The 23,422-nt window shown below is 44.6% G+C and overlaps 2 protein-coding genes across 5 annotated transcripts; one reads left to right on the forward strand and one right to left on the reverse strand.

The window, feature by feature from the left end:
* The first annotated feature begins 5,549 nt into the window (after positions 1–5,549).
* oplah (5-oxoprolinase, ATP-hydrolysing) lies at positions 5,550–16,121 on the forward strand. Of its 3 annotated transcripts, XM_054751107.2 has the most exons (28): positions 5,550–5,687; positions 6,097–6,302; positions 6,386–6,577; positions 6,765–6,879; positions 6,994–7,117; positions 8,722–8,917; positions 8,994–9,159; positions 9,229–9,367; positions 9,492–9,559; positions 9,897–10,072; positions 10,145–10,276; positions 10,390–10,502; positions 10,588–10,758; positions 10,834–10,971; positions 11,044–11,182; positions 11,264–11,376; positions 11,574–11,725; positions 11,800–11,960; positions 12,032–12,133; positions 12,227–12,401; positions 12,739–12,923; positions 12,987–13,133; positions 13,214–13,348; positions 13,428–13,577; positions 13,650–13,807; positions 13,877–14,037; positions 14,118–14,215; positions 15,787–16,121. In XM_054751107.2, exons 2-28 carry the CDS (start codon positions 6,132–6,134, stop codon positions 15,934–15,936), a joined length of 3,927 nt encoding a protein of 1,308 aa, XP_054607082.1. In that variant the 5' UTR covers positions 5,550–5,687; positions 6,097–6,131; the 3' UTR covers positions 15,937–16,121. The 3 variants fall into 3 exon arrangements, with proteins under 3 accessions (XP_054607082.1, XP_015810823.1, XP_015810821.1); XM_015955337.3 differs by having other exon boundaries at positions 8,994–9,367; XM_015955335.3 differs by having other exon boundaries at positions 5,558–5,687; positions 6,102–6,302; positions 8,994–9,367.
* A 2,853-nt stretch (positions 16,122–18,974) lies between these two features.
* On the reverse strand, positions 18,975–22,850 carry foxh1 (forkhead box H1). 2 transcript variants are annotated; one of them, XM_015955338.3, is made up of 4 exons: positions 22,729–22,850; positions 21,050–21,605; positions 20,624–20,728; positions 18,975–20,505 (listed from the first exon to the last, which is right to left on the reverse strand). In XM_015955338.3, exons 1-4 carry the CDS (start codon positions 22,752–22,754, stop codon positions 19,585–19,587), a joined length of 1,608 nt encoding a protein of 535 aa, XP_015810824.3. In that variant the 5' UTR covers positions 22,755–22,850; the 3' UTR covers positions 18,975–19,584. The 2 variants fall into 2 exon arrangements, with proteins under 2 accessions (XP_015810824.3, XP_054607081.1); XM_054751106.2 differs by having other exon boundaries at positions 21,050–21,472; positions 22,729–22,825.
* Positions 22,851–23,422: the final 572 nt, after the last annotated feature.

Genomic DNA, 23,422 nt, shown 5'->3' on the forward strand with positions numbered 1-23,422 from the left:
AGCGATGTGGTACGTCATTGAGCGTCACGTGACAAGAGACGCTCACAACGACTAAATACAAATAATAAGGATTTATTTTTCTTTATCTTTTTACTGATTATATATTTACGGATTGTTGAGTATTTACAACACGACTATATTAACTGATTAATTATTCATTTACTATTTTATTTTTGTTTTGTTACACAAAAAGTGTGATAAAGCTGGGCTACCGCCTTACCGCTAAGTTGTCTGAGGCTTTATGCCTCTGGTAGGGTCACCCATGGCAAACAGGTCCTAGGTGAGGGATCAGACAATGTGCAGCCCATAGACCCCTTATGAGGAAAAACATAAATGGAAACCGTGTTCCCTCTGGACGCAGGGGGCCCAGGGGAGCACCCCCTTCCCCGCTGTTACAAATTAACAAAAAGTTAAAACGCACTAAAATGCTAGCCTTGAAATAACATCTTAACCAAAAGTGTGCCCACCTCTCTTTTCCAAAAGAATCCTAACCTTACAATGTGTAATGTAATTTGGAGGGTTCAATTATGACCAATAAGATGTGATGATTCTATAAATATAGAATATCAACCTGATTGATCTTTGTTTAACCAGAAGAATTTAGGATTCTTTGCTTATTCAGGGACCATAAACACACTTCGTATTAATTTAGACAGAGTTAAGTATATAATTAAAAATAAACTTTATTTTCTAGACTAATTATAATACATGACAAGCTATGAATAACGATGTGTGATGGAATGCAATGGGAGATGATGGTGTGAAGTAGATGTATATCAGAACCTTTGAATTTGAAAGAGATTGTGAATTCTGGGTGTAAAAGAATTTGGTCTGCTACAAACTAGAGAGTTGATTATTAATAAAAAAGCATCAGACTTATGAGTTGCTCCCATCGACATAAATACTATTTACATCTACATATATATATATATATATATATATATATATATATATATATATATATATATATATATATATATATATATATATATATATCAGGGATGTGTATTTTTGAAATTCTGGCGATACGATACATATCACGATACAGGGGAGACGATACAATATATCACGATATATTGCGATACATTCAGTCAGACGTTACAAGCAATTTTTTGCTGAATTTATTGTAAGAATGTTCAATAAACAGTCAAATCTGATACGTAACATGTTTAACATGAGGTATCTGAACTGTGATGGAGGGATTTACATTTCAATGGTGGAAACAAAACCTGTCGCACACTGCTGCCACAGCGGGTGGCGATTGAATTGCACAAAACGAAAAGAAAATACACAAATGTTTGCATGTAAATTCTTTCAAGAATTAGCTACACGGCTTTTGAATATCAATGTTATAATCACAGGAAAAAATATCACGATATATTGCCATATCGATATTTCCGATACACAGCTTTTGAATATCGATATAATATTGCTGGGAAAAATATCACGATATATTGCCATATCGATATTTTCTTGCATCCCTTTTATATATATATATATATATATATATATATATATATATATATATATATATATATATATATATATATATATCGACAGGAGCAACCTGGCGGTCTGGAGGTTTGCGGTCAGAGTGGTGAGGTCACCGGATGTCGAGACCACGATCCTCAGAGATTAGTAGCTTCCTCTGAGTTCAGCTTCATATACAACTCGAGGTGGTCTGCAGATTAGGTGTGAAGTAGCTCTGAAAAGAGCTGTTGTGTCTGTAACAGGGGTGTCAAACTCAAATTCACACGGGGCCGAAATGAAACTCTGGGATGAAGTTGCGGGCCAAACTTAATATTTTTTGAAAAAGTGACGGCAAATTTGCACATTTTCTTTATCAACATATATGCAATTTTGAACCTTTTTAATTTGGAAACAAACTTATTTTTGCATTAACACTGAATGTGGAATAATCAAATTACACCCAAGCAAGTCAATTTTAAATAAAACGCATCAGTGGTATTCATTACTTGTGGTATATTCAGCATTTTTAAAATCTATTCAGGATTTGTGTTTTCTTGTTGTTTATTTGTTCTTCTTATTTTTTATGCTCTTCTTTTCTCCTGTAATAAGTGTCATCGCTGCTATCTAACTTTCCCCACTGAGGAACAATAAAGGGATTTTCTATTAAATTCATCTATCTGCAGCCTTTCCAGTTCCTGTTTACTGTAGGTTAAATCTTTTCTCACAGGCCAACAACAAAATAAAAATATAATTTTATCTTAAATGAAAATGCAACATATCACCTGTTAACTTTCATGTTTTGGAGCAGAAAAAGAGCATGTTTAAAGCTCAGTTTGCTCCACTGATTTACTGTGATGCTCACCTGTTCCAGCCAGATACCTGCATCATGGGGTTGAGCTCTGAGCTGAGGAGGAGACTCCTGTTGTTTTGTTTATCTTCATCATGATAATGACACCATTAGATGACAACAGGTGCTCACAGGCTTGTGCTGATAAACATGTCTGAGCAGCTTGACCACGTTGTTGTGTGTCGGGGAGGAAAAATAAAAACTACAACAGCCACAGGGTCATGCTGATTTGAGCGTGTCGCTGCTCCCTGGAGCAGCTCTGTCTGGAAGTTGGAAAAATTTCTCTTTCAGTAGTGAACACATTACTGAGCGGTTAAAATCTCAGTTTCTGGGCTTCAATGTCAGAAAATAGCTGAGAAAACTCGTCGCTGAGTGAGAGGAGTGTTTAGTTTGTCTGAGACAGCGGAGCTGCAGACACAGACAGCAGACTCTGGAAAAAAACCATCGACATATAAATATTGTACAATGGGTTTCCATAGACTCCAATGACACGTTTTTGAGGCTAAATGGGAGGTGGCCACCACCGCCATTTTGACCGTGTCACAGGTTCCGTCAAGCCCAGACAATTCCACAAAAGGGAAGAGAGGTGGAGCTGAGGGTGGGGCTGTAAGGCTGGGATCAACTGACGACACCCGGTCGAACTAGCTACAAGCTAACCTGAAGCTAACCCGAAGCTAACACGGAGATGGGAGCTAAGCTAACGGAGGTAGCAACCTAGCTACAACCTGAGTTAACTGTGCACAACACCAGAGGTTCTGAGTCAGAGATACGCTGGGCTGACAGCTGGGTAAAACCAGGTGGAACACAGACGTCTCCCGAAAGCTGCTGAAAGCCAGCAGCCTGCACAGCAGACAGAAGCCGTGATCATACAGAGATGGGCCGAGCGGCGGGGAGGGGAGAACGGGTGGAAAACGTCAGTTTCCATCCAGAGCTTCACAAGCTGGCAGCCCGCGCAGCAGACAGAAGTCGCGATCAGACAGAGATGCGCCGAGCTGCGGGGAGGGGAGAACCAGGTCGAAAACAGAGGTCTCCCGAGAGCTCCACAAGCTAGTGATGTGTCGGTCGTGAATGAACCGGCTCTAAGAGCCGGCTCTTTGAAGTGAACGACGGGAGCCGGCTCGTCATTGGGAGCCGTCCCCTCCCCCCTCCCCCTCTTGCTTTGGTGAAAGCTACAGGTCAACATGTGTAACTGCGTGTCCAGACTGTCCACACAGAGAGCAGTAGGGGCGAGGAAGAGGGAGGATCAGACTCAGACTCACAGCAGAGCACATGCGGGCGGAGGGAGACGAGAGGGAATGAGGAGGAGGAAAAAGGCGAGCGAGAGAGAGGAGAGTGCGACGAAGACGGTGAGAAAATGAGCGCCAGCAGTCGGAAAGTGGAGATTTCTTAAAGTGTTCAGTTATTAAATCCATAGAAATGATAAGTATTTTATATATTGCTTTTTTTTACATTAGTAAATTATTTTACATATAGTTTAGCATTATTTTGGTTATAAATGTACTCTACGCAACAGAAAATCTGAGGAGCCACTTGGGAGCCGAAAGAGCCGGCTCTTTTTGGTGAGCTGAGCCAAAAGAACCGGCTCTCTAAAAAGAGCCGGAATTCCCATCACTACCACAAGCCGATAGTCGGAACCCAGCTCCACCAACATGTTATATTTCATCCTATTTTCTAGAGTGCAGCATTGTGTTAAATGCATTGGGTTTTACCCTATTACATTTAAATTTCATGGTTAAACAGTACATGTTCAAATCTAAGCTCAGCTCGGCAGTGACCTAAAATACATAAATATAACATTACTTACCGAAAAAAATGAAGTGGAGACTCCTTGGACGCTCTATTAGTGCAATTAATGCCACAGCAAGTCATTTTGTCCAACAATTGCACAAAAAATATCCAAAAACGAATACACACACACAGAGACTCAAAATCCCGGAGCAGTTTCTAAGCCAGGCCAAGGCTCTACTGAGGCCTTTCCCTGTGGTCACGTGGGTCTGATGCTCATTAATTATACAGAATTTTAGGCTTTTAATACACTTAAACAGAAGAGTGAGAAAAAAATTCACCCCCCTCAGAGTTGTCATGAGTGTAAACTAGATAATTTAAACAAAAAACATGTTCTGGTACCAGGCTGTAAACATGTTTATTTCTGCTGTGAAATTGTTATTTTTAACATGGGAGTCGATGAGGATTTGCTCGCTTCTGACACCAGCCCCCAGCGGATGAGGGTGGAACTGCAATTTTTGGTACTTCTGGGTTGGCCTCAATTTTCGAGCCGCATTGTGGGGGCTTGGAAAAACACAAAAGAGTGGGCGCTTCGGCTCCGCGCAGACGCTGCAAAGCTTCATGGGAGTTGAAGTCTTTGCGGTAAAATCGGCCAGCGGATCAGTTTTAATATAGTTTTGATATTTATCTCGTGGGCCACATAAAAATGCTCCGCAGGCCACATCTGTATGAGCACTGCAGAGGCCTGGACTTTAGGAGACAGGAGAGAAAATCGACCCAGATTGTGGATTTGTTCTTGCAGACTATGTTGGTCAAACGTATTGATGAAACTGACCACTTCTGGATGCTACAAATGTCAAAGAAAGTCCTGATTTTATTACAATAAATGTATGCATTTATTCATGGATAAATGTCATAGATATTATTTGTAATAGTGCACCATTGGGAGCTACGCAGTGGTTAGCACTGTTAGCTTACAGCAAGAAGGTCCCAGACACAAATCCCAGCCTGGGGTCTATGGAGTTTGCATTTCTCTCTGTGCATGTGTGGGTTCTTTCCAGGTACCCAGGCGTCCCCCCACAGTCCAAAACCATAACTATCATGTTGACTGGTTTCTCTAAAATTATCCTTAGGTAGTTTGTGTTTCCTGTGTGTCTCTGTGTTGCCCTGCAATTGACTAGTATCCTGACCAGGGTGCATCCTGCCTGTTTGCCCGGAGACCGCTGGAGATAGGCACCAGCCCCGTGCACGGACGAGCGGGTTCAGATAATAGATGGAGGGATGGGTGCACCATTGGTATTGTGTTTTCACTTTAATTAGCATTTAGCCGATTAGATTACGATTAATGCTTTGAAATGTTGTATTAAAAATGTGTTTTTTTTTTCAAAGTTACGAACCGGTTACATGTGCCACACGATCAAATGTGTGCTACTACCTGGCCACCTCAAAAAATTCCTTGACACGCCACTGCAGGAGCGTTGTGGCATGCGGGGCGGAGTTTAAACCAAGCGGCTGCACCTCTCTTTTCTGGGCTGCAGCCGAAACAGCTCTGACCTCTGCAGAACTGAAGAGAACCAAACCGAGAAGAGGTTCATCCTTCGGATTATCAGAGATTAACGCACAGCCAGAAACTGCAGCGACTCAGGTGAGTAAAACACGAAATCACTGGCTGCATGCTTCGTTCCTTCGAACGCAGTTAAAAGCTCAGCCCCCCAGAGCCTCCGAGTATTGAGGGTAGAGGTAGAGATTGTGCAAAAGCCTGTAAACGCTTAGAAAAACACTCCTGCAGGATCCTCAGCTGCTCGGCTCTCGTGATCCCATTGAAACTTCAGCTGCTTTTAAAAAAGATTTCTGCAAATATGTCTTAATTACTTAGTTTTAGTCATTTAACTCCTTATGCAAAGTCTCAAATCTTGTTATTGATTATATTAATCCATCTGGTTGCAGGAATGTGTTTGCAGCCAAAGGTCAACACTTGCAAATGTTGTGACTAGGAGAGAGAGTGCACTGCAAACTCAAGTATCGTTGATTGTAATGTAGATCTCTCTTCTCAGGACAGACTCAGGATCAGCACTCTCCTGTCCCCAACATGGCTGAGACTAAGGGCAAATTTGACTTTGCCATTGACCGCGGAGGCACATTCACAGATGTGTTCGCCCGGCTGCCCGACGGACGTGAGAGAGTCCTGAAACTGCTCTCCAGCGACCCCCAAAACTACAAGGACGCCCCAACAGAGGGGATCCGTAGAGTCCTGGAAGAGGTGATGCCAACCGCTGATCAGTAAATTTGGCAAGATGGAAACATCCAGACATTAATTCTGTGTTTGGTCATCGTTCTGGACAGGAAACAGGACAGGTGTTTCCCCGTGAGCAGCCTGTAGACACCTCTCTTATTGGCTGGATCAGGATGGGCACCACAGTGGCGACCAACGCACTGCTGGAGAGAAAAGGAGAGAGGACGGCGCTGCTGGTCACTAAAGGCTTCAAGGACTTGCTGCACATCGGCACACAAGCCAGACCAAAACTCTTTGATTTGGTCTGTCTTTCTTTCCCCCTGATTTCATTATTGCTGACCCCTCTTTCTCCTCGAGCGATAGCTCTCACAAGTCCACCTGTTTGCTTATTAGTCGGTGCTTCAGTAACTAATCCTGGAGTTTGGTCTCAGACTCTTTGCTCTATAAACCGTTTTAAAAGGTGCTGACAGAAGTCTGCTGTTGTAACAGGAAGTCGCCATGCCTGACGTGTTGTATGAAGAAGTGATAGAAGTGGATGAACGGGTCGTCCTCCAGAAAGATGGCTGCCAGCTGCCCAGGAACGATCCAAAACGTACCGTAACAGGTGAGGAAACACTTGACCGAAGCCAGTTATGTATGAAATACGTTGTTTCTTTTGTGTCCAGTTGTCTTGGTTTGAGAATTTTGTATGTTTATTTTAATTTCTTACACATCCCAGGCGGTACGGGGGACACCTTAGAGGTGTGGAAGGAGGTGGATCTGGAGCAGGTGGAAAAGGACCTGAGAGGAATTCTATCCCACGGTATCACCAGTGTAGCCGTTCTCCTCCTTCACTCTTACACGTCAGTACTTCTGCAGGAATGCACTTCTTTTGTACTGGTGACTTTTTCCACTCAATTTCCTTTGTTTTACCTCTTTGTTGTCACTGATTTATTTAAGGACTAAGTTCGATTGCTGTTCAACACATTTGTAGCGGCCTCTAGTTTAAACAAATGCCTTGTGAGTCGATCTCTTTAGGAAAAACGTTCTGGTGCTCCTGTTTTAGGAAGAAGTTAGCTAGGTCAGAGGATGGCAGGATTTGGCATCTTATTTCCTGATATTCAGACATCTCACTTCTGATTGGCCAACAGCAACGCACAGTTTGTTCTGTAATGTTGATGTTTCATCTCCACAAATAACACAAGCTGGTGACCTTGGTCTGTATCTGTATGAATTAGCTTGTGGACGGATAGTTTTGTTTTTCAATAGCAAAGGTGGTTCTTTGGGCGGGGCCACAGGGCATTGGCCCCCGTCCTATCGCTCATCTGTCATTTGCACGATGATTGCAGATGCAATTCCAAGTCCAAACACTGGTAGCGCTTATGAGCTCAATAGGAAATCTAGTGTAAGGAAGTTGGACCAATACTTGGCCCCTTGATGGCCCTTAATCAGAAAAATCCTAGATCCGCCACTGCTCTGTGGGAGAGCAGCGATGTGTCCCATGACTGGGTAGAAGTTCATGTTTTTCTTCCCACCTTCACATTTTGTTTTCTCACACTTGAAGAGTTTGCAGATTCTTAAAATTTTTTGTCTAGTTAAAAAAAAATCGTAAAATGCTTAAAAAAATCAAATCAAATCGCTTTTATTGTCACGTCACATGTGCAGGTACACTGGTACAGTACATGTGAGTGAAATTCTTGTGTGCGAGCTTCACAGCAACAGTTGTGCAAAATACAATAACGTAAAAACAAGCAAAATATACAAATGGCCAATCTAAGTAATAATATATATAGTATGTAAGGTATATACATTCCTAAATGTGTGTGCTAAGTATTTTATTTTTTATTTTTCTACGTGTGTGCATGTGAGTGTGTGTATAATGCGTATAAACATATTTAACCAATGAATAAAGTAAACGATAAAATAAGAGATATAAATGTACAGAGGTTGGTATGTGCAAAACAGTGGCATTAATGTACAGTATGGAGTGTGTAATGTTGGAGTTTCAGTAGTGAGAGTGAGGTGTCTGTGAAGTGTTCAGCAGTCTGATGGCCTGATGGAAAAAGCTGTCTCTCAGTCTGCTGGTTCTGGACCGGATGCTGCAGAACCTCCTTCCTGATGGAAGTGAACAGTTTATGGCTGGGGTGACTTGAGTCCTTGATGATCCTCGCCGCTTTCCTCAGGCACCGCTTCTTATAGATGTCCTGGAGGGAGGGAAGATCACCTCCAATAATCCTTTCTGCACACCACACTACTCTCTGGAGAGCTTTGCGGTTGTAAGCGGTGCTGTTGCCATACCAGGTGGAGATGCATCCAGTGAGGATGTCCAGTTTGACATTTTTTACACGTCTTCTTCTCATTCTTTATGAAGTTATGTTGTTTTACCCGATTGGACAACCAGAGGAGCAACGGTAGGATTATCTAACCGCTTCATGTTTGACTCACTCCACCTCCATGTTTGCTTCAGGTGGCCTGAGCACGAGAAGGCGGTGGGCGCTCTAGCGCGCCGTCTGGGCTTCACCCAGGTGTCTCTCTCCAGCGAGGTGATGCCGATGGTGCGGGCCGTCCCTCGTGGCTACACGGTCTGCGCTGACGCCTACCTCACCCCTAAAATTCATCAGTATTTAAAAGGCTTCACGTCTGGATTCAAAGGGGGGTTGAAGGTGTGTGTGTGCATGCATGTGTGTGTGTGTAGTTGATTTAAAAATATACATTCTTATTTTTACTTCTCATTTCCAGGACGTGGACGTGTTGTTCATGCAGTCAGATGGAGGTCTGACCCCCATGGAGCAGTTCTGTGGATCCAGAGCGATTCTGTCTGGACCTGCTGGGGGCGTGGTGGGATACGCCATCACCTCCTACAGCCAGATGGAGAAAAAACCTGTGATTGGCTTCGACATGGGCGGTGTGTGTGTGCTCGAACACTTATGGAACTGTTCAGGAGATTTGTTGCAGCTTGTGTTTTCCCCTGCAGGAACCTCCACGGACGTGAGCCGATACGCGGGTCAGTACGAGCATGTGTTCGAGGCCACGACGGCAGGAGTCACCCTGCAGGCGCCTCAGCTGGACATCAACACCGTGGCTGCAGGAGGAGGCTCACGGCTCTTTTTCAGGTGGATGGTTGTTGGAAGCTGTGTTTTACTGTAAACCTGATATTATTTCATTTGAATTTACATTTATGCATTTAATAATATTTGATTTGGGATTTTTAGTTCTTTTTGTGTGTCTTCCCATCAGATCAGGGATGTTTGTGGTGGGACCAGAGTCTGCAGGTGCACATCCAGGACCTGCCTGCTATAGAAAAGGTTGCTACATTCTACCTCTCTAAACTCATGACCAGATGAATAAATAACTTGACAGTTCTGCTGCAGTGGCTCAGTCTTCTTGATTAATCATTCCCTCCATGCTGTTAAAAATCAGAACTCCACAGACATCACCTTCCTCTGGGTTAATAATCTGCCTGATGTGCAGAATAGATAGAAACGGGCTCCTGAGCTGGAATTTCAAAATAAAATGCATAATTTTCTTGTCTTGTTAGCGTTTCCAGGAGATAATTAAAGAATCAGGCCTGTTTTGTTTAACATTTCTACACAAGTGACTGAAACATTTGAGAACTTTATTTGTTTGTTTTTATTTTGGTAGGTGGTCCTCTGACTGTTACCGATGCTAATTTAGCTCTGGGTCGCCTCCTTCCAACGTTCTTCCCAAAAATCTTTGGACCAGCGGAGGATGAACCCTTGTCTTTGGGGGAGACGATGAAGCAATTCCATCATCTCACTGATGAGATAAACCACTTCCTGTCTTTAAACCAATCACAGGCAGGGGCGTTTTCTGAATCTTCTTTTTGTACTTCTGAATGCAATTATGTTAAAGTTTTGTTTTTGGTGAAGGTGGGAGAAAATAAACCGCAGAACAACGTGGTGTCCAACATCCAATCAGAGATGAGTGTTGAGGAGGTTGCTATGGGGTTTATTCGTGTTGCTAACGAGGCCATGTGCAGACCAATCAGAGCCCTGACACAAGTAGGGTTTAAACTTTTAAATTTTTTTTACTTTAAAAAGAAAATATATGTATATTTATAAGTTGTGCCTTTTTTTCTTTTCTCATCTCTCCTTTTAACCCTCCACCTCAAAAGGCCAAAGGTCATGATACGTCCCAACATGTATTGGCGTGTTTTGGGGGTGCAGGTGGACAACATGCGTGTGCTATTGCTCGAGCTCTGGGGATGAAGACTGTCTTCATTCATAAGTAAGGCTGGTGGTGTGTGTTTGGGCAGTGATGAAAGCTGGTCACATAATGAGTGTGTGTGTGTGTGTGTGTGTGTGTTTTATAGGTACAGTGGTGTGTTGTCGGCGTACGGTCTGGCTCTAGCAGATGTCGTAGAAGAAGTGCAGGAGCCGTGCTCGCTGAAGTACGAGCAGCAGTCTTTTGGCGAGCTCGACTGCAGGATGGACCAGCTTTCTAAACGCTGCAGCGACACGCTCGGCTCACGTGGCTTCAACAGGTCAGCAACCGAAGCACCCCGTGAGTCTGAGTGGGTGCTTCCCTGAAAGGACTAAAACGATCTTGTTCTCGTCAGCGGTCAGATAACCACTGAGATTTTCCTCCACCTGCGGTACGATGGAACCGACTGCGCTCTGATGGTTACAGCTGACGGTTACCCCGGCAACCCCCAGTCCTGTCGAGCTGGAGACTTCCGCGCCGCCTTCACCAAACGGTTTGCTGGGTTTAGTTTAGATTAAATCCTGTCTCCCTACAGATCTCTTATTACACAGTCTTCTGTCGGCAGTTACAAGAAGGAGTTTGGCTTCACCATCCCAGACCGACCCATCGTGGTGGATGACATCAGAGTGAGGGGTTGTGGGAAATCTGGTATCACATCAGCATATAAACCAAAAATGGAGCACAGACAAGCCAAACCTGTCATGGTAATAAATCTTCTTTAGTAATTAATTACATTTATTTAAGAGAAGTGAAGTTATATTAATTACCGGCACCCCTCTCCTCAGACGACCAAGTGCTACTTTGAGGAAGGTTACCTGGAGACCAGTGTGTACCTGTGGGAGGAGCTTCCATGTGGCGTCAGCATTCGGGGACCGGCCATCATCATTGACAAAAACAGGCAAGGATTTCCAACTAAATGTTTTACCCACTGAGGTAAATTATTTTTATTTAGAGCTAATTTAATGCTTAGTGGGGTACCCCAAGGCTCTGTTTTGGGTCCACTCCTGTTTTTACTAATCCAAACTCCATTACTGTAAGACATGCAACGTATCCAGTAACTTAATTTTGACTGATCCCCCCCCACCCCGTCATCAGCACCATCCTGGTGGAGCCGTCCTGTGAGGCCCATCTTACTAACAAAGGCGATGTTTGTTTGACCGTTGGCTCAGACCATAATTTCATCCTCGGCACTAAACTCAACACAGTGCAGCTCTCGATCTTCTCCCATCGCTTCATGAGTATAGCGGGTACGTCGACGCAGGTAAGTGGACTGCACAGGCGTGGTTTGTTATCAGGAAGTAAAAACTCGTTCCGTCTACAGAGCAGATGGGTAGAGTCCTCCAGAGGACATCCATCTCTACAAACATCAAAGAGCGTCTGGACTTCTCCTGCGCCGTGTTTGGACCCGATGGAGGTCTGGTTTCCAACGCGCCGCACATCCCGGTCCATCTGGGAGCCATGCAAGAGACGGTCCAGTACCAGGTGAGTTCTGAGCCGAAGATGTGTCTGATTATGACTAACGGAGTAAAAAATAATCTGCTTTTTAAATGAAGATCAGAGCACTGGGGAGCAAACTGAAAGATGGAGATGTGATTCTGAGTAACCACCCGTGCGCCGGAGGCAGCCATCTTCCGGACCTTACCGTCATCACACCGGTCCGCCCGCCCAGACATTCCTTCAGCATTCCTTCCTGCTTTTACCTCGTCCTGATCTTTCCTGCTTGGGTTCTGTTCTCTTCTTCATTTCAGGTGTTTAGAAAAGGAGTGAACGATCCGGTGTTCTTTGTGGCCAGCAGGGGGCATCACGCCGACATCGGAGGCATCACTCCAGGCTCCATGCCGCCTCACTCCACATCCCTGCAGCAGGAGGGGGCAGTCTTCATTTCATTTAAGCTGGTCAGCGGGGGAGTCTTCCAGGAGGAAGGTGGGGGGGAGGAGGCAGGGTGGATCTGCGACTCGGAACATTTTAGTGTTTTCCAGGATAAATAGGAAAGTTTGAAAAAATATTTGTGCTTCATTTACTTTTTGTTGTGTCTTTATTTAAAGAAATAGTGGAAACAAACTCTTTTCTTATTTCTTATTTTAAAAAAATGGAGGTTATTTTACTCCATTAGGAATGTTTGAACTGTTTTCCTTTAGTTAGTGACTGAATTCATCCTAGAATAAGCTACAAGCAGCCTTAAGGATGGTCTCCGCTCATGTTTATCTCCCGTCTCTCTGATTGTCACCGACTTCCTCTCTTCCACTTCTCTCCCTATCAGCTGTGACTGAAGCTTTGATGGCTCCGGCTCAGTATCCTGGCAGCTCTGGGACTCGTAACCTCCACGACAACCTGTCAGACCTGCGGGCTCAGGTGGCAGCCAATCAGAGGGGCAGCCAGTTGGTGGGCGAGCTGATCGACACGTATGGCCTCGCGGTGGTTCAGGCCTACATGGGACACATCCAGGTGACTGTGCTGTTTAAGCGTGCTTTTATTGTGAAGCCAGCGCTCTGACGTGACTTGTTTCAGAGCAACGCTGAGCTGGCAGTGAGGGACATGCTCAGAGAGTTTGCACAGCAGCGCCGGGAGCAGACCGGATCCTTGGAGGTGGAATCTGAGGATTTCATGGACGACGGGTCGCCGATCAGACTGCGGGTTCAGATTGACGAGGAAGAGGTGAGGATCACCTCATCGGGGTGAACCTGACAGCTGAAGGGGTTTTTAGAGGGTGAGTCGAGTGGATTTCATTGTTGCAGGGCAGCGCGGTGTTTGACTTCACCGGGACGGGGACAGAAGTGTGGGGGAACTGTAACGCTCCGCGGGCGATCACCCTGTCTGCCCTCATCTACTGTCTACGCTGCATGGTGGGACAGGACATACCCCTCAACCAGGTAAAAAGCTCAAACCCTGAGCTAAAAAAACAAATGTTTCAGTGTGGAGATGTGTGTCTATTTTATTTATTTTATTAAGGGTTGCCTCAAGCCAATCAGCGTCATCATCCCGCCTGGCTCCATCCTCCAGCCGTCCCAGAATGCAGCAGTGGTCGGGGGAAACGTGCTCACGTCCCAGAGAGTGGTCGACGTCATATTTAAGGCGTTTGAGGTGTGCGCAGCCTCACAGGTGAGTCGTAAACTCAGACTTCAAACGGAAAAACTCCTCTGAGGAAACGCTGATGGAGCCTCCTTCCATCAGGGCTGCATGAACAATATTTCGTTCGGCAGCGAGAAGGTTGGTTATTACGAGACTGTTGCTGGAGGAGCCGGAGCCGGACCTGGCTGGAACGGGCGCAGCGGAGTGCACAGTCACATGACCAACACCCGCATCACCGATCCAGAGATTCTGGAGAAGAGGTGCGAGATTTCCGTGCTGAAGCTTTTCTTATTTTTACTGTTCCTGATCTGTGTGTTGCTGCCATCCAGGTACCCTGTGATTTTGGAGCATTTCTCTCTGCGGCCTGACTCGGGAGGTGCAGGGCAGCACTGCGGTGGAGACGGGGTGATACGGAGACTTTTGTTCAGGAGCGAGGTTGTTCTGTCCGTGCTGACAGAGCGGCGAGTCACCCGCCCCTACGGCCTGAAAGGTAACCCGTAACCCTTGAGGTGCTCTTCCTTGGTTTTTAACAGGACATAATAATTGAACGTTTTTCTCTTTGATGGTCAGGTGGTGAGGATGGAGCTGCAGGGCTGAACCTGCTCCACAGAGCTGATGGCCGAGTCCTCAACCTGGGAGCCAAGACCAGCGTCAGCCTTCAGCCGGGGGTAAACACTGTGATGTTCATTTGAAACAAAAGCCTGAGTTCTTGGAAGGAAAGTAAAGCCGGGCACACACTGTGCGACTTTTTCACTCGCAGCGTTCGGCTTCAGCTCAAACTGTACGACTTCCTCGCAGAGCAGATCTCACGAGTCATGTGCTCACACTGTACGTCTGGTAGCAACACGTTGGACCTAAAAATATGCTAAAAATAGCAGTTTTTACTCAACACGTCAGACTTTTTTGTCTTGTTTTGCCTGTTGTCCTTCGGGAGTGCTGCAGGAGGACACACAGGGATTTATGGGGGTTGGATGAGGAAAACGAAATAAAGAAAGTAAATCTGTGTTTTGTGATCAGTTTAATTTGACATGAACACGACAAACAAGCTTTCTTGACAATCTTTGTGAGTAAAAAAACGTGTAGAAACAAAAACGAACAGCGTGTGTTATTAGGGAAATAGCGGGTGAGTGGTGTTGATGCATGATTGCGCGCGCATGCGCCGTGAGCGGTTCTGATACTTTTTGGGTCGCAGCTGCTCGCAGCGCCGCTTCAACAGTGCGATACCCTCACGAGGGACGAGCGAAATATCAAACACTCCAGAAGTCCGTGCGACCTCTCGACTGCTGATCGGCAGCTGGTCACGTGGTGTTAATCGCCTCTCGTAACCCCCCGTACACTACACGACGCTCGGCGCAAAACTCGCCCCGATGTCGTGGATTCTCGCACGAGTGGAAAATCGGCTCAAAAAAGTGAAAAAGTCGCACAGTGTACACCCGGCTTAAATTTGTCAATATCAAGTATCAGATCATGGCCTGATTAAGATATTTTTTCATTGATCAGCCTCAGATCTCTATTGTTAACCTACTTTCTACAGCAGCATATGTTTACCCCAGCATGTATCCTAAAAGGTCTGGTTTATTTTCTGTTTACCTCGGCTACAGAGGTTCCATAGCGTACATATTTTGCTGGAAATCTGCACATCTTTTATTTTGAAAGTTTCCAGATGTTTTACTCTGCCCTTGTGTTTGAATTCCTGTCTGACCCAATCTAAACTTCTGAGCTCGACGCCTTTTGGACGTGTAGCAGGAAATAAAATACACCAAAGGCGAAAATTTAGCAGAGCAACGCTCCTGCGATGCTTCGCAACCGGTGGAAACGCACCCATTTGCTGTAAAATCGGGTAATTGCTGTGTAGTACACTTTGCAGATATTACGTGACGCTTACGCGTCCGATGGAAAGACTCGTTACGGAGCAGGATGAAAGAAGCATGTTTGTCCTGAGCAGGAGCCAAGTAGCCCTGCAACCAACGACCCTGTTCTGAGCTCCAAACTTAAAATCTCTGAGTTGGTTTCACTTTCACTCAGCTTCATTTATGATGAAAAAGTTAAATTACTTTTAAAACCAGATGAGCTTATTGTCTACTGTCTTCCCAAATGTTTTCAATTGAATTCGAAAACGCTGTTTATCAACATTGTTGATTCTTATGGATCCAGGTTGTTTTCACCTGTTTATATCATTTAAGAGCGTTCACAAGCAACATAAAAGAACTGTCTCCCTTCTGTCTGTCTCCCCCTGCAGGACATGTTCTGCCTCTACACCCCCGGAGGAGGTGGCTATGGAAGAGAGGAAGGAAACAGAACTCCAGAGGCCAAACGGAGGCGCTTGTATGAGACTTTCCCAGAGAGGGGGAGCGTTTTTGAATACAGATTGGCACAAGAGGGAGTGTAAAATAAAAAATAAATAAAGATGAGAAAGAGCTAACAGATCAGGCATTTGTGAAAACTCAAATTTTCTTGAACTAAACGTAAATGCTGACACTTGTAACACCTTCTTTATCTCAGTGAACTCACCCCTTAGGGTTTATTTTTAACCTTTTTTCTTTTCAAATAGACAAATAAATCTCTTTTCTACAATGAGATGGTCATTTTTCAAATCTTTTACAGTAATCTGTCCCTTGAAGGATGTTTTTGAAAGAACTGGACTGGTTTAAACAATCGAAACAGAATATTTAGTGACCCGATCCTTCCCATTCCATGCCAGTTTGGTCGGTGGAAAAGGCCTAAAAATAACTTGAAACAATCAGTTCTTTGTGGAAAAACTCAAGGAATGCTCCACATGAGGGTCGTTGACCTCTCAATGAGACAATTTGCACGACAGCAAAGATCATGCATGACAGGTAGTTACACCCAAGATTGTTGTTGTTGCCCCTCCTCCCTACTCTGGTGAAATCACAACCCCCTCCTCCCATCTTTGGAATCAGGATTGATGAGGAGCAGGCGTTTGTAGGCAGCTGATAGTGGTCACAGCAGGAGGAGCAGCAGGAGGCTGACGGCTGCAGGACTGGTGATGGAAATCAGGATGTGTGTGTGTGTGTGTGTGTGTGTGCACGCACATCTTCTCAACTCAAAGAGTTCATGCATTTTTTATTGAGCCCCAACTCCCATCTTTATGGCTGGCTCTTTAGGAGTCATGTTTTCATGATTCCAGCTAACTTCTACAAGTTGCAGCTAGTCAGCTCAGATTAAAGTTTATATAGTAAATAAATACATAAACATCTTTAGAAACATTTCTGATAAAACATGCAGTCACTTCTGAAGTGAAACTCTTTAACGGTGCTAAAAGGGTGTTCAGTCTCAAGATATGTGTTAAGTCCAGTGATGCAATGTGATGAAGTACAAGTACTTCATTACTGTACTTAAAGGAGCAATAAGTACTAATTTTATAGTTAAATAATCCTAAAATGGTCTAATTTAAATCATGTTGGAAGGAATGTTACATCGAAACATTTCGTTTCAGCTGATGTGGGGGTTGTCACGCTTTCCAAAACATCTCCATCAAAGCGTCTTTCTCTCGCGGAGCTGATGCAGAAGCATAAATTAGGCTTCAGCCAGTAACAGGAGCGACCCAGAAGTTATTTCTTGCACCCCTACGAAGCCACAGCATCCTTCTGCTTTAAGCTTGGTTTATGCTTGACGCATTCACTTTCCGCGCGGTGATGCGGCTCGCAGATGGAACGCGCTTCACAACTCGCAGCTTTTATGGTTTGTGCGGCTCGTCTCTGCGGTGAGCCAATATTCTCCCAAACTGAACGGGGCAGCATGGAGCTCTACAGCATGCATCCAACACTACACCATAGTAGAAGTAGAAATTACTGTTTACAACATGGTATTTCAGCATTTTTAACAGCGTCCTCGTCTTTTCCGACAGCGCGAGCTATTTCTCTCCAAGAATTATTAACATGTTGATCACGGTGATCTCTGAGAGCTGAATCATACAAATGTCTGTATTTACGAACCTCTGCCGTGCTGGTCCGCCATGTTTTTCCGCGTCCGACCGTCCGCGTGGTTAGAAATTTTCCGAGGTGCGCGTTGCGGAAATCTTGGGCCGTGCGGAGACGCGGTGGAGGGGCGTGGTTGTTAAAATGACGCAACTTTTCCGCGCGGAGCCGTGCGGACGGTCAAGCATAAACCAACCTTTACTTGAACATCAGGTAAAGAAGGCTAAAGGCTAGCGCTGAGCTAAAGTTTTTAAAAGTGAACTTGAAACTAAAAATATCTCAAGGTTTTTTCAATTACCAACAACTCAGTATTACAGTAAGGCGTGTTTATATACCGACCAACTTCATGTGTATGACTCGTCTTCACCTGCCCGCTAGAATCTCCTGGTGCAGATCCGTAGCAGCCATGTTGTTCAGGGTGGACGTTTGTTTTGAAACATGGACTGCAGTACACACATTTGACCAGAAGATGTTTTTCTTTCTTCATGCACCCTTTAGTACAATCTCTCCGTAGCCATACTTTAGCAATTTTCTTAAAGCCTACTTTTTATTTTTACTCTACATTTTAAAGAAATCATCTGTATTTCTACTCCACTACAGCATAGTTTAATTGGTGTTTTACCAAATCTCAGCCATGATAAAACAAATCTATTTAGCATTCACTGGTTTATTTAGTTGTAGTTGCACGTTCAGGTACTTTATGAAACCCTACTTCTATTAAAATTCTAAAAGTCCTTGTGTTAAAATCTATGAGCAAAATCATTGCAAACAGGAAAATAAAGAAACTTTAACATGTTGGCATAAAACATAAAAGAGTACTTATGTTATTTCAAAGTTTTTAGCTTTACAGTTCTTCAGAATTGTCTATCGTTAAAAAGTTGAAGTATTAAAAATTATTTGGTTAAAGAGCAAGTCAACCCCTACCAGAGTCTAACTCCACTCCCACTTCATGTTTGAAAAATGCAACACATGCTGTTGCCTGGCAGACCGAGAGGGCGGAGCCGCTAACAAATACACACACACACTCAGGCTCACGACAGCATTGTGACATCATAATGTACCAGTTTACATCATAGCATACTTCTTAGCCAATAGCGGTGGCAGTTTTAAATTAAAATACAGTGCAGAGTATTTACCTGACAACGGCACAACACTGCCAGTTTTAGGCAGAATATTTAAATTTTAACTAAGATGCACTGAAGTGCCAAATTATTGACGACACGTGTCTGCAGCACGATTAGACACTCGTTTATTTAGTTTATCAGCAAAAAAAAGTTTATTTGGGGGTGACTTGCTCTTTAAACGTCTGGTTTGAGCTCTTTTACTAAATTTGACCCAAATGCAAAGATAAAGATCCTGTTTTGTTAGATTTTTCTAGATGTTTTTAAATTGTCACATACAACAATATGCGCTTTGGGCTTCCTGACAGGGTTGCGGAAGGCGCTTTATAAATAATGCTTTGATTGATTGATTGATTGAACAATAGGCATGCGTGTTAAAATATTTTTTTATTTTAAACCCTGTTTGAGTTGAGTAAACTATCACGGAAACGTGACATAACATTCAGCCGTCAGTGTAGGAAGACATAAGAAACATTACAAACTGTGCAAATGGGAAATTGTGCAGTTTGAGGTGTTTTAGAGTCACAGGAAGCTGACCAATATTTAAAAAATGCAACATTTTCCACTTTTTGTTATGATTAGAGCCACAAACACATTTCATGGGTGATTATCTGGTCACAAGTAAAAGCAATCTTAAAACAAACAAATATCTAAATACAGAACAACAGTCAAACCACAGCAGAGATTTTACACAAAATGATTGTTCAGACTTATTTAAAGTAGCTGCCGCCCAGATCAGTCCCAGATCCCTCAGGGTGAACTAACCCTGACATTGAGCCAGCTCTGACCTTTTCGTCTTGAATGATCAGTAAACACGGCTGTACATTCAGCAGCCATAACGGGTAAACATTTAAAAGAAATTGTGAAACAGTGCAAGCAAAAGACCTGCAGTGCAAAGAGTTTGTCAGGTTACACTGGAACACTGAGGTGGATATGAGTGCGATGGCTGTAAACTTTGTGATTCCAGCTGCAGGAGGCTCAGTACTGATGGTACCGGTCGAGCGGTGCCCCGTTCTGCAGGCTGTACGGACTCTGCGGCTGCTGATGTGAGTACGAGTTCTGATTTGTTGGCATCAGGGCATCAAAAACGCTTTTATTTGGAGGCACGGATTGCAACATGCTGTCCAGGTCCATGAGCAAGGGTGGGGCTTGAACCGATACCTGCCGGCTGGGGAGGATGGGCCAGTAGGCGTGACTCAAGAAGTGACCAGAGGTCACAGGAGAGCTGCTGTAGCTGTAAAAAGGTATTCCACCATGCAGAGGCATCAGCGGACCTCCGCTGAATCGCATGCTAGGTGGGGCAACAGCATTAGGAGGAGCATACTTAGCATAGGAGGTAGGGAGCTCCCATGGAGGAGCAAGAGTTTCCCGTCTGGAGGATTTGTGCAGTGGCAGCCTGTAGTCCTCATAACTTTTAGCATTACGCTTCCCAAGGTGTGGAGCTCCCCTCCAGTCCTCATCAGAAGAGGAAGCGGTGGAGGCAGGACTCACAGAGCTGGCAGAGGAGGTGTAACGGGGTTGTGGAGGAGGAGATGGACGAGGGCGTTCCATCTCGCCCAAGCAGTCCTTGTCCACCTCCGCAGAAGCAGTAGAGGGCCGCAGGCTGTGCAGAAGGGAGTCGATGGCGAAGGAGGAGTCCAGCTTGGGTCGAAACGAGTCCTGTGAGGGCGAGGGGTCTTCAGAGCGCATGGGGGGGACGGAGGTCACAGAATCAGGGGGTGTCTCAGATATTTGTTTGTAATCCTGCAGGATGTAAGGGGCCAGATCCTTAGCAAAAATGGTCTCATCCTGACGGGACACAGCTGTATTCTGCCTCTTCAGGAGCTCCGGAGGAACACGGCTCAGGTCCACAGCCCAGAAGTTCCCTTTTCCCTGAGGCTTGTCTGGGTCCTTCAGCACCTGGAGGTGAAAGCAGGACAGGCAGGACTGAACTGGTTTCACAAAAACCCATCACAATGACGACAGGCTCAGCTCCAACAAGAGTTAATGATTTATTTTATAATTTAAACAAACAAACCTTAAAAAAGCAGTCATAGAAGGAGAGGTTGTGTCTTATGGAATCACGCCATCCATTGTAGCTTCCTTTGAATAATGGAAAGAGGGCACTGATCTCCTTGAAGATCTGAAGAAAAATAATCAGAATTATTTTGTCATCAGTTTGATAGAAAAACAGCACCGAGGTTTGCTTTTAGGAGATAAAAACACAGAATCTTAGTGGTAAGGATGGGTTTTCTGACCATATCTTATCAGGTTCTGATACAGATCAGCATCTGGTTTCACTGCAGTCCAGGCTTATCAAAGCAAACCCAAGTGTCACATTCGGGTGGCTGTTTAATGTCAAACGATCTATTTCTGCGCAGCTAAAGAAAATCGAACTATTTTTAGTTTGTGGCACCGTGCGTAAAACACCGCGTGCGTAATTGTAGAAAATGTTCATTTTTACCTCAGATAACGTCAGCTTCTTTTCTGGAGATCGTTGGATGACCATGGCGATCATGGCAAGATAAGAGTACGGTGGTTTTGGATACCGCTGGTAGTTCTTCTTCTTCCCGCTTTTCTCCGCTTTACCGCTGCGCGAAGATGCGTTCTGGGTCATTCGTTGCTGCGTCGTGTGGGCACCATCCTCATTCTGGTGCGATACCGGCGGGTCATCCATGAATCCCTTGGTGCGCACAGACACGGATGGTGCCTCCAGACGCGGCGGCTGCAGCGGAGCCATCTGAACCGTGCGGCGGGCTGAGGAGCTCCGCGTTACGCACCTGGACGGTAAACTCCGCAGCCCATTTCTGTAGAAGTCAAGTTGATGGCGATGGTTCCTGAGGTGGGACGGGACTGGTTGTGCCAAGCAGCTCTGCTCCGGCTTGTGCTTTGTCATGCAGAAGCAAAGCCAGGAGGGGTGAGGGAGGGAGGGGGGAGGAGAGAACGCACGTTCGGACAGGAGCACAGAGAGAGGGGGTAGGTCAAAAAGCCGGTCTTTCACTTCTGGCTCCAGGCTGACGCTATTTGAAGAGCAAACAATTAACAGTTTCATGTAAATCCTGCTGCGTAATCGAGGAGGGGAATGGCGCGGAACGGCTGATCGCCCTGGGGGGCTGGGATGGCGCAGAGGAAGGGGCCAGAGAAGGACATTAAAATACCCCTGAGATAATATCAACAAGCCACATACAGGACATGTGACCGCGTTTAGTTTGGAAACGAGCTGTACGGGATTTACGCACGATGACGTTTAAAGGAAGAGTTGGAATCAACTTTACTGGGTTTAATTTGAGTGTATTAGTGACGTCAATTTAGCAAACAGGGCTTTAAAATGTATACTTAAAAATAAGCAAACTATTTAAGACTGATAGATAAGGGACGAGGATTATTCTAGTGTCAACAGTTCTTGGAGGGAAATTTGCATATAAATGCCTCAGTAATACACTTTTTGAGCCACTTTAACTAAACTCAAACACAAACAAGTGCTTTATTTTCTAGGAAACGTGCATTTATTACATTCAGCGTCATCATTCTGGCTCTGGGAGCGCGCGCACCAGGCGGTGTCCCTCGCTGTCTGCCCAGGTTGTCCCACTGAAAGACTCAGGTTTCGGGAATGTGAGTCTTTTGTTCTATTTAACGCAGTGCTAATGCAAAGTCTTGCTTCCCAGCAAGTCAGTGAAAACAAGAAGGGAGAGGATGGAGACTTCTTTCCACGGGGAGGGAACCAACAAAAAAGCTGCTTAGCATGCGAGGAAGCTCCCATTCAAAAGCATTTGTGAGTTTTCTGCAGCTAACAAGCTGAAAAGTGTTAAATCTGGGCAGGGCTTCAACACTTCATGCATGTTCTTCTCCTCGGGAAACTCCCTCACTCAAAAAAAAAAAAAAAAAAAACAACAACAAAAAAAAAAAAAACGCCCAGAATCAGCAAATCTAGAATGTTTGCCACGGTGCAAACCTTCACACTCTTCCTTAAAGTGTTAATTTTGTCCTCTTTATTGCACTAATTGTTTTATCATAGCCTATGATCTTAATTTAACACATCCTCCCTAAATAACACCCCACATAATACTTTTATGTTCACACATTTTTGTTATAATAAACATAATTTAACAGGGATTTCTTTTTATGATTAAAAAAACAACTCACCACTCAAATTTGCTGCCTTTTCCCATCTTGTTAGTTCATAGATGTTTGTATTTGCAATCCAGGTGAGTTAGCTCTTGCATCACCCACCTGTTTCTGTTTCTTTGATCATTCACCTGGTTGCTTGAGAGACTTTGTCTCCCTCTAGTGGTTTAATCCAACTGGAACTGGTCGTTTTTAAATCGTATTTCCATTCCCCCCTGAAACTGCAGCTAAAATAGTTTGAATGCAAACTGTAAATCTATCTCTTCTTGTCTGCTGGAGAGTGAGTTAACAGGGTTTTACAGGATTAGCGCCCAAATCACAGGAAGAATGGGAAGCTGAGTGAAAAGGTCAGCATCAGGAACAAGATTTTTCACCAACAGGCTGATTGTGTTTTGCTAAATCCACTCTAAGCTGGCCTGAAATGCATCCTGCTGCTGAGACGGTCAGAGAAAGTGAACCATCATTGAGCTACAGCCAATGACTGCAGGAAAAAGCAGATTTAAACACCTTTAAAGGGCAAACATGCACCTTTTTTGTTTGCTTGCTTTGAAAACTCTTCATGCAGGTATGAGCTCTGCAGGAGAACTGCATCACGTCGCCTGCAGGACGAAAGTTGGTGACAAAGGCTAATCTCTCAAGCTGCTTCCTTGTTGTGTCCCTGTTGAGCGTCACTGTTGTGCCGGTTGGCCGAGTCTCTGCAGGGAGTACACAG

This window comes from Nothobranchius furzeri, chromosome 7 (genome assembly GCF_043380555.1).
Source record: "Nothobranchius furzeri strain GRZ-AD chromosome 7, NfurGRZ-RIMD1, whole genome shotgun sequence".
Classification (NCBI taxonomy): Eukaryota; Metazoa; Chordata; class Actinopteri; order Cyprinodontiformes; family Nothobranchiidae; genus Nothobranchius; species Nothobranchius furzeri.

What these genes read in the sequence shown, in the direction of transcription:
- oplah (XM_015955337.3), top strand. Translation starts at nt 6,132, where the DNA reads ATGGCTGAGACTAAGGGCAAATTTGACTTTGCCATTGACCGCGGAGGC. An exon ending in TCCAAAACGTACCGTAACAG is followed by an intron (nt 6,880 to 6,993) that starts GTGAGGAAACAC and finishes TACACATCCCAG; the next exon opens with GCGGTACGGGGGACACCTTA. An exon ending in ACCTGCCTGCTATAGAAAAG is followed by an intron (nt 9,560 to 9,896) that starts GTTGCTACATTC and finishes TTATTTTGGTAG; the next exon opens with GTGGTCCTCTGACTGTTACC.
- foxh1 (XM_015955338.3), bottom strand. Translation starts at nt 22,754, where the DNA reads ATGGGAAAAGGCAGCAAATTTGAGTG. An exon ending in AGAAGCTGACGTTATCTGAG is followed by an intron (nt 20,729 to 21,049) that starts GTAAAAATGAAC and finishes ATTTTTCTTCAG; the next exon opens with ATCTTCAAGGAGATCAGTGC. An exon ending in TCTATGACTGCTTTTTTAAG is followed by an intron (nt 20,506 to 20,623) that starts GTTTGTTTGTTT and finishes TTTCACCTCCAG; the next exon opens with GTGCTGAAGGACCCAGACAA.